Source organism: Galeopterus variegatus, unplaced genomic scaffold (assembly GCF_000696425.1).
Source record: "Galeopterus variegatus unplaced genomic scaffold, G_variegatus-3.0.2 Scaffold9512, whole genome shotgun sequence".
NCBI lineage: Eukaryota > Metazoa > Chordata > Mammalia > Dermoptera > Cynocephalidae > Galeopterus > Galeopterus variegatus.
This window is the reverse complement of record NW_007735623.1, coordinates 24,955-35,357: the sequence shown is the minus strand read 5'-3', so window position 1 is coordinate 35,357 and position 10,403 is coordinate 24,955. Positions and strand designations below refer to the sequence as shown.

The window sequence follows — 10,403 nt, the reverse complement described above, 5'->3', positions numbered from 1 at the left end:
TGCACACACAAACATGTTGCATACGTGTGTCATGAGTTTGTGCATTGTGTGTTGTGGGTGTTGCAAATATGTGAATGTGTTGCATGTATGTTGTAAATGTGTACACACATGCATCTTTACACTTGTGTGCAGACATGTGTGCTGCATGCATTTGAGTGTTGTGTGTTTGCATGTGTATGTGTTGCTAGTGTGTGAGGGTTTGCAAGTTCACAAGTGCACGTATGCATGTGCGTGCAAGTGAATTCGTGCATGAGTGAGTGTGTTGTAAGTGTTGCGTGTTTCACATGCATGCAAGTATGTTGCATGTGTGTATGTGTGTACCTGCAAATGTGAGTTTGCACTAGTGTATTGTGTTGTATTTTGCAGGTGTGCATATGTGTTGTTGTGTGTGTGCGCACATGTGTGTAAATGAGTGTATGTGAGAAAGGGGTGCCTAGTTCTGCAGCAGTCTTCAGCATGTCTTGGCCTTGGTCTCAGTATACTGGGGGCTCACACACTTCACACACTTTTACCTACAACTACTTCTGTCACCAGGTAGGTGACTGTCCCAACAAGTGTGCCCTGGCAGCCTCATCTGATGCCCCCAGGCCCTTGTGGACCGGAGCTGAGTCTCGGGCTGTCGCTCCGGCTGCAGTGGCTCCACCAGGTGCTATGAGGCTCACTCTACCAGCTCAGGACCTGCCTTGCAGGCGTCCGCCTTCCAGCTGCAACCCTGCACACATTGCCCTTGAGTTTTACTCTCTGCCTGTAGAGCGCTGGTGATGGCACCTGCTCGTAGAATTGTGTGAGGATTGGTGACCTGGCGCCTTCACATGGAAGTACACAGTATTTGCATACACTCACACATTTGTTTTCCCCCTTTGTCATTAGGGTCTGTCTTGCTCCTGTCTCTGCCCTGGCTGTCTTCGGGCATGAACACGGCTTTCTCATTGTTCAGCCCAGCCTAGCGGTCAGTGCTTAATCACGGGACCCAGGTAGTGTACTTGGAAATCGGGCAACCTCACCGATGGGGAAAAGTGAACGGAAAGCGAAAAAGGATCTTAGTTTCGCACAGTGTCCCTGTCATTTGAGCGCGAGCCGCTGGCTTCTGCTTCGCCCTGTGAGGAGCCAGCACCTCCCGAGGAGCCTAACCAACACACATTCTTCCCTTTCCTCTCGATCCTCCCTCTTCAGAACCTCTCGGGCCGGGTGCGAGTGGAAGGGGTCTGAGCCCTCTGAGGAAGCCCAGCGCCGAGGCGGGGCTGCTGGTCCCGACCGGGGTCGGGATGGCAGGGGCAGGCTCTTTGCCATAATGTTTTTGTCCTGGCTTTTGAATCTCACCCTGGATCCCTTAGAGGCCTACACACACTGTAAACCCGTTGCTGTCTTTAGTCTTTGCGTCTCACTGTCCCATTTCCTCTTGCACTTTGTCCTCTCAGTGTGACCTTCAGCCTTTGAGGGCCTCAGTTTCTTCAGTGAAGGGATTACAGAAACTAATGTCCATCCCTTGCGGTGGCTGCCTCTTGCCCTCCCCCTGCCCCAGATGCACCCCTGCTCTAGGGCTTGGGTCTCTGTCCTGATACCGCCCGCCCTCCTGCCTCATTCTGGTTTCTTCTCTGCATGTGGACCTGGTGTGATAAATGCCTGAAAACAAAGCCCTTTCCAACTCTCCCCCCAGTGGCAGTCCCCGCTCTCTCCCCTTGAGAGCAGAGTGCCTTCCTGTCCCTTCTCCTTCCACATCCTCACGTCCTCGTCAGACCTGAAGCACACATCCCCAGAGGGCCGTACTCCCTGCGCCAGGCCATCTCGACCCCACCTGCCAGGTCTGCACTCACCTCCCAGACTCTCCCACCAGAAACCATCCTGCACTTGGGCTGTAGGGACAACACACTGACTGTTCTTTTGTTGAAATGAACAAAAAGATGCTTTTTTGTTTTTTTTTAAGTCCTTTTTTGGGAGAAGGAGTCAACTGACTGCTCAGAGGTGACGCATCCACTCTGTGCCTTTCTCTGTCACAGGCTGTGGCAGAGCCTAGGGCTGGGTGTGTGAGAAGTGTCACGTAGCAGTGGCTTGGCCTCTGCCCTACGTGGCTTTATTCACGTTCAAGAAGTTACCTATCACTTCACCTCACCCCTCCCTGCCATCTCACAGAACTGAAAGCTAAAAATAAAAAAGCTAGCTGACACTTTTTGGTGGCATTGCGTTCCGTAATTGCAGGCTAGAATTTTCTGCTGAAAGGAGAAAAGGATAAATACGCACAGAAACAAAGCCCAGAGGGGCAAGCGACATCACCAGCCTCCAGACGAAAGCTAAAAATAAAAAAGCTAGCTGACACTTTTTGGTGGCATTGCGTTCCGTAATTGCAGGTTAGAATTTTCTGCTGAAAGGAGAAAAGGATAAATACGCACAGAAACAAAGCCCAGAGGGGCAAGCGACATCACCAGCCTCCAGACAGGGTCCTGCGAGGACATGTCATCCCTGCACAGCATTCCTGCGGAAGTTCCAAGGAGGACGTGTCAGGGAATCCCAAAAGGACGTTTAAATGACTTTTTAAAGCTTTTTAAGATTTTTGATTGTGGTAAAATGCACACAACATGAAATTTACCATTTTAACCACTTTCAAGGGTACAGCTCAGCACGCTACCGTCCCACCGTCTATCCCCAGAGGTCTTTCCATGTCCCAAACAGATACCCCATCCCCATTTCCATCCTCCCAACCCCTGGCCACCACCCTTCTACTTTCTGTGAATTTGAGGGCTCTAGCCACCTCATATATGTGGAATCATGCAGCATTTATCTTTTTATATCTGGCTTATTTACTTCACTTAGCATAACGTCCTCAAGTTTGTCCCTGTTGTAGCGTGTGGCAGAATTTCCTTCCATTTTAAGGCTGAACATACTCTGTTGTGTGGAAACACCACGTTTGTTTATTCGTCCGTCAGTGGACAGTATGGCTGCTTCCACCTTTTGGCTGTTATGGGTCATGCTGCTCGGAACACAGGCATCCAGACGTCTATTCAAGTCCCTGCTTTCGGTTCTTTGGGTGTACACCCAGACATCAGTTGTTGGATCATATGGTAGCACTGTTTTTAATTTTCTGAGGAACCGCCACACTTTTCCACAGCAGCGGCATCACCTTGCGATCCCACTGATGGCGTGCAAGGGTTCCAGTTCTCCCATGCTCGCCAGCATGAGCGTGAGATGTGTCTCACTATGATATTGATTTGTGTTTCCCTAGAAACGGGTCATGTTGAACGTCTTTTCATGTGCTTATTGGCTAGTCGTTTTCCTTCTTTGGAGAAGTGCCTACTCAAGTCCTTTGCCCATTTTTTAATTGGGTTTTGTTGTTGTTGAGTTGTAGGAGTTCTCGTGTACTCTGGGTTCTAACTGCCTGTCAAATATGTGATTTTCAGACACGTCCTCCCATTTCATGGGTTCCACTCTGCTGACTCTTGCTTGTGTCCTTTGGTACACAGAAGTTTTTGATTTTGACATAATCCACCTTATCCTTGTTTTCCTTTTGCTGCCTATACTTGGGTCCTTTGGTGTCATATCCAAGAAATAATTGCCAAATCCAGTGTTATGAAGTTTTCCCCTATGTTTTTTCTTAACAGTTTTATGGTTTTAACTCTTGCATTAAAGTCTTTGATCCACTTTGAGATCGAATGATTTTGAATGACGTTTTTAATGGCAGGGCAGTATTCTTCAAAAATGTCAATGTCATAAAGAAAAAAATGGCTTTAGAAATGTCCCTGATTAGCATAAGCTGAAGAAGTGGTGACCAAACACAAACCCTGATGCTGGGCTGGATCCCATACTCGGGGAGCACCATGAGAGGCACGACTGATCAGTGGACAAAACCGGAACAGGGACAGTCAGTAGATTGTGGGGTCCATATTAAAGTGACTGAAGCTGATAACTGTTCTGTGGATATGTGAGGTAATGTCCCTGTTCTTAGGAAAGACACTGAAGTACTTAGGAACACAGTGGTCTGATGTGTCCAACTTACCCTCAGATAGTTCAGAAAAAAGTCGTGTGTGTGAATGCGTGCGCGTGATGGATGTGTGTGAGACGGGAGAGAGCAGATCAATGTCTGATGTGTCCAACTTACCCTCAGATAGTTCAGAAAAAAGTCGTGTGTGTGAATGCGTGCACGTGCATGCATGTGTGTGAGACGGGAGAGAGCAGATCAATAGATAAAGCAAATGAGCAAAATATTAAGGGTCTTCATGTGGGGAAGGGAAGGGATGAGTGTTCTTGAAATTGTCTTTATTCTTGCAAGTTTTCTATAATTTGGAAATTATTTTCAAATAGAAAGTTTTTGAAAGCATGGTTCTCTTAAACATATCAAATCTAGAATTATGTTTCAGGTCTTTCTGTTCTTGCTCAGAAAGGTGAAGTTGCCCTACATTAGTTAAGACATGGTGAGAAGAAGCAGAGGTCAAGCAGGACTGTTTCAGCAACTGAGGGTGGATAAGTGAGAGAGGTGTCTGATGGAACCTAATGGTGGAAATGTGGCCCCACACCAGCATGGGGCCAGGAGCAAATCCCAGAAGATGCTCAGGAGCTCTTGGTGTCGCCCCTCTGCTCTTCGTGTCCTGCAGGTCACCTGGGGGCCAGATCTTTGATGCTCTTGAGGCCCAGAGTCCTCATCTTGAACGCTGGGAGGGCACACACCCCTGCTGCCCTGGCATGGGCTGTGCAGTGCCTTCCAAAGAGGACAATTGAAGGGATGCGGAGAAACCCTCAACAGGACCCATGGCTGAGCTCAGCATGGCAGTGATGGCAGAGGACCCGAGTGATGTCAGGCACTCACCTCTGAGGTCTCATTAGGCAAATCCCAGCCGACAGCATCCCACAAAACACTTTGCCAGGGCTCCCAACACTGCCATGTCATCAAATCCAGGCAGTCCTAAGGGACTGTCACAGCCCAGAGGAGCATTAGGAGAAAACTGAGGAAATCTAAGTTAGGGGTGGACTTGAGTTAACAATATCTCAATTTTGACTCATTAATTATAACGAATGTAAGACGTACATGTAATGTAAGATTTTTCTTACATTTAATGCAAGTGACTTTGCCATCAAAACCTTATGAATGGACATAAAGCTATAAACAATTTATCCCACTCTGATACAGAATTGCTAATGAGTTTGATTAGGATCTCAGGTAATGTGGAGCTGTGCTCAGGATTAGCGCTCAGAAATCTGAAAAGTTCCGAAACCTGAAGCCCGTCAGGTGGGCCCTGTGGGCGTCACTCCCACCTGCCCTCCCTGTGGCGTCCTCCTCCTCCAGCACGAGGCAGGAGAGCAGGACGCTCCTCAGCTGAGGGAGGGAAGAGGAAAAGGTCTGGAGGGCAGCCTGGATGGGGAGGTGTGCAGGTGTGCTCTGTTCAACAGCGCTGTTATGACAGACGGGGATGCTCTTCTGTTTTGTCTCTCATCACTCATCTTTAGAGCGATTGGCACCTGTTCGGGGACTTTCGTGACAGAGGCCTGCTCTCTGCAGGACTTTCCTGGCAGCCCCTTGGCCACTGTAACCTGCAGCTTTCGTTGGGGACTGACTCCTGGGAGGACCCCTCCTTAGAAACAGTAGCTCTGGCTGTGCTGTGTGGTTTAGTGTTTCTGCACATGTGAATGTGATGTCTGCTACATTTAGATACTGATTTTTTCCCTTGTGACTTTAATGATCCTTTCCTACATGCCTCACCAGTTGCAAAGGAAATAGCAAGGTATTAAAATCTGGCCTCAACAGCAAAATTTGACAAGTTCTTCTCCTTCGTTTGCCAGCTGCCAGGAAGTGAGAACTGAATTCCATCAGACACCTGTAGTAATTAACCTAAGGGTTTTCAATGTTTATTTCCACCCCCGTCTTTGGAGATTTTTAAAAACTTATTCAAATGGTCTTATAATGGGTATTTTAGATGTTTCAAATTATTCTTAGATGAAGATGGAGTTTAAAATTTTAATTACAAGTTTTGGCTGGAGTTTTAGCAGCATGACCTTGAATGCCGGCTGCGGCAAGGCTCTGTGAGAGTGGGTTGTTTTGGGTCCTGCCTACCCCCTACCCTGTGCAAGCCACGTGGCTGGCACCAAAGATGGAGTCAGCCTGCCTTATGTCTGGTCCAGTCACATGGGTTGTCGAGGTTGAAGTTGGAGAGGATGTTCACCCTCCAGGTCATGACCATGGGGATAGCCAGCACTGGGCAGAGCAGGGACAGGTGGGATGGGCACCCCTGTGTCCTCTCCTGACGATCTGCCTCCAGAGCTCTCACTCTGTCTGTGTGGAGAGGCTCCAACTTCGACAACTCTGAAGCAATCATGTATCTGTCAGGAGTGGCCATGGCATGTGTCCACTCCTCTGTGAGGGCAGATCATGTGGTTTTGTTTCTCAGTTGTTGTTAATAAGTCTCCAGGGCCCCTGTTTTGATGGACACTCTGCCACTGAGCAGTGGTCCTGGAAGAGGGCGACATGCTCATCTGCCTGCATGCAGCTCAGCACAGCTACCACCCCTTGGTGAGAATCTCAGTTGGAGGAAGTCACACCTGTAGCTTCACAGGATTGGAGAATGTCGGACACATTATGAAAGACCGGTGTGTCCACGCAGCACCTTCCACCATTCCTGGGAGGTCAGGGGTGCAATTCAAGAAGCGCTAATGAGACTCGAAGACTCTGCAGAAGGACCTCTAAGGCCACCCTCGGGACTGCTCTTGGCTGCTCAGGGCCAGCATCACTTCCAAGCACATTTGAATCAGTCTGACAGCAGTTCAAGGACAGCACAAGTCACATTTTATAATTACTGGCAAATCTTCATATCAACTCTCTGTGCCTCTCTTCTAGTAAAAGTCTGAACTTCTAGTCCATCTAAAAGCCTAGAATAAAAAGACATTTTCCCCCAAGTCCAGGATTTGTACTCAGGTTTATAAAGGATAAGGGATGAGAGAGAGGCCAGGCTGGAGGACTTTATCTAGATGCTAACACAGTTAAGTTGTTGTCTTGATATGAAAAGCGGGTTTAGAGTGGCCGCTGGCCTGGGAGGGTTATGCTTACTTGGGAGCCAACCCGTCAGCAGAAATGGCTGTGCAGGCAGCAGGGCATGGGCAGAAAACACCAGTTCTGGAACCAGCAGGTAAATCAGCTCCTGGATTGTGTGGATCAGGCTCTGCAGCATTACCTGGACAGCAGGTACTTTGCCGTGAAAGGCAACCTGTGTGAGATGTCAGCCTTGGCCCAGTCGCTCTTACAAGGTGCTTCAAATGGACCCTGTTTTGTGGTTCCTGCAGGCAGAGCCCCCACTGGTCAGGGAAGCTGGGTGTGTCTGTGGGGTCTGTGCTCCTCCTTCCCTCCTACAGCCATTTCCCACCCTTTCTGGGTCCAGGAGTTCTCAGGCAGCCATTTCTGCAAAGCAGGACTTCCCTGCCCTCCTCTAAGCAGCCCACCCCTCCCTCCACTGGGAACGAGCTCTGGTTTTAACCTTGTAAACGGGTTCTCCTTGAGCAGCTGTTGATAACAACCTCATCCATTTATAGCTCACAGACCGTGGGCAAGGCGCCGTGTTGGCACTTGGCGTTTGCAGCCCATTTAATTTGCCCAACAATCTGGCCTGTGGTGTGCTCGCCGCCATCTGTGAAAGTCAGCACGGGTCACGGCACCTGACTCAGGGCCTCTGTTGAGTGACGACAGATTGTTGATTCATTTATTTCCACCGGTTCTTGGTATGTTAAGCAAATCAGCTCTTTGATATGTGTGCTGCAAGCACATTTCCCAGTTCTTTTGGGAGATTTATCTTTTGCCCATACTCAAGGGTATTTCACCCCGTCTCAGTTGTCCAGAAATGGAGACGCCTGTCCACACAGCCCTCATTTGGGCTGAGCATCTTGCCCCCTGGTCTGATCATTGGCCTTTATAGGACCCACCCCAGGTGGCAGCAGCCCCAGGACACTGCGGCGAGGAGGGCTGGCCCTTTCTCTCATCCTTTCCCTCAGTCCCCCAGTTGCTGGGGCCCCCCATTCCTCACCTGCCCGCCCATTGATTCCCAGCCACTTGGCCTCCTCTCTGTTGCTGTCTCTGTCAGTGGCAGGTCCCCAGTCTCTGGGACCTACAGTCAGACGGGCCCTAGATCCAGGCTTGTTTGCTTTATCAGTTGCCCAAATCGGGGCAACTGCACCAGCCTCCTGGCCAAGCAGGGCAGAGTAGCCACCGTGGTAACAGCACGTGTGTCTCCTGCCAACGTCACATCTGTGTGAAGTGCTGGCTTCTGGACATACGCAGCTGCGGGACAGATTTCCATAGAGTGTATTTGTCTTTCTCCACAGACTCTAAGTAGTGTTCTAGTGGTGAGTTTCAATAGTGACCCACCGTAAACTAGCACAGGCTGCCGGAGGAATGCCGCGTTATCGCAGCCAGTAACTTGTCTCTGAAGGTTGGTGTCACTGTGCCTGTGGGCATAGTCTTGAGCAGTTTAAACTGTGTGTAAGGTCTTGGCAGCCCTTATCCACCATTGTTAGCATCAAGGTTTCCTCTTAGACAGATACCAAAGATTCTGCTGGTTTTCATCTCATCTGAAGTTGCTACAGCAAGTTCTTCCACCTCATCGGATTACTGCTGAGGCCACTTGGGCACCTCTGCAGCCTCCTCCCGTGGAAGGCGAAGTGTCAGTCTGTCCTCCATTCCTGCCTCACCACTGGTGGCCCACCCCCCACCCCCAGACTCCCCAGACTGTTGCCTGAAGGAAGAGCTTCTCCGCTGTGACCAGCCACAGGGTAATGGGGCCCTGGTGGCAGAAAGCCCTGGGTCCAGCAGCAGCAGCTGGGAGTGGTCAAGGCCCTGCCCTGGGGACACCGGCCACTGAGCTCCTACCACACTCCTCCCCAGTTTACTGGTGCCAGCGTCTGTCTGCACTAACATCATGTCCTCACCGCTCTGGGCCTCCCCTCGGCAGCAGCTGGAGCTGAAACCGCAGAGGACTAGTCACGTACCTGGAGGTGCCCACACCCCGGAGGGCTGTCTCACAGCATCCTGCAGGCTGGGAGCCGGACTGGTCCCTCGGGACTCTGTGCAGCTCAGGGTTTCTCTCCCGGCACCTCCCCTGCTGTCTCCCTGTCCTTCATCCTCTCTCTCCAGCTACGTCTGTCAGATACGGAGGAAGAGTGCTGTGCTCAGCACACAACATGGGCCCCTTGTGCATGTCAGGTCTCGGTGGGGGAGATGAGGACAGTGCAGGGAGGAAAGGCCTCTTGTGCCCCAGCATTGCCTGTGCCCCAGGCCGGCCCCATCCTGTGTGTGTCTCCCTTGTCAAGCGTTTGTGCACCTTCTCCCTCACTTTACTTTGTTTAGAAGAAAATCACCTCTTAATGAGTGAACAGCATCACAGTCCTCTAGCTCCGTGGTAGAAATGTAAGCTCAGTATTTAAAATATTTAAAATATGCACCTGGAAAGGACTGTTAACTAGCTCTGCTTATGCTTGCGGCAGTGTCCTTGGCAGTTCTTAAGATTGAATCACCGGTAAATTTTTTTTTATTAAAAAAGTTTCTTTACTGCGAAGTTTTGCTGTCTGAACTGGCCCATCGTCCTCTGTTCCCTTGGCTCGGATACACCCAGTGTAGTAGGCAGATTCTGGGCTGGACACAAGGGCTCTGCCTTCTCAAGCCCATCTGGCCCCTGTTTAGGCAGAGCTGTGCTTCAGGACAGAGCGTTGGCCATCACAGGCGACTGGCTGTTCTTTCAAGGATGCCATTGAATCCTTACTCTTTTCCTTTTCTGCAGATGCTAAGCCCAGTCATGGTTACTTTAAATGCAGAACCGTTCTTCCAATTATTTTGCAGGTCTGGCCTATGTGCCAATGTAGTCTCCTCTGCCATCCAGTTGCTCGTTCTGTGACTGCTGCCTTTGCCACTGGATAATGCTCAGAATTAACATTCCTTGACAACCTGCCAGGCACATGACCACGTGCTGAATGTGGCAGGAGGTAAACTGTATAGAAAACTCATTCGGTAATGTCTTCCGTCTGTTTGCAGAGTCCGCTTAGTGGAAAGAGGATCTCCTCACAGCTTGCCCCTGATGGAATCAGGGAAAGTAAGTATTAAGAGAAGAAACACATTTCTGTGTAAGTATGAGTTTGTGTGGGCTTTGTAATTTTAAGAAATGTGTTTTACAGAATACTTTTTCCAAAAAGCTTTCTTAAAACTAACGTGTCAGGGCCGGCCCAGTGGCACACTGGATAAGTGCGCCGCTTGGGAAGCGCGGCGGCGCTCCCGCCCGAGGGTTCGGATCCCACATACAGACCGGTTCCCGCTCACTGGCTGAGCGAGGCGCGGGAGCAACACCGAGGGCTGCGATCCCGTTGCCGGTCCCCGGTCCGGTGCGGGGGCAACACTGAGGGTTGCGATCTGTTGCCGGACACGGAAAAAGACAAAAGACAAAAAA

General features: G+C 50.1%; 1 protein-coding gene across 1 annotated transcript in view; it reads left to right on the top strand.

The window, feature by feature from the left end:
- LOC103609347 (disco-interacting protein 2 homolog C-like) overlaps positions 1–10,403 on the top strand; it is a gene marked incomplete at its 5' end in the record, with an annotated part of 62,574 nt that overhangs the window by 40,014 nt on the left and 12,157 nt on the right. Inside the window, one exon of the mRNA XM_008593672.1 lies at positions 9,995–10,052. Within this exon, the coding sequence (XP_008591894.1) occupies positions 9,995–10,052 (58 nt within the window). The remainder of the gene's footprint in view (positions 1–9,994; positions 10,053–10,403) is intronic.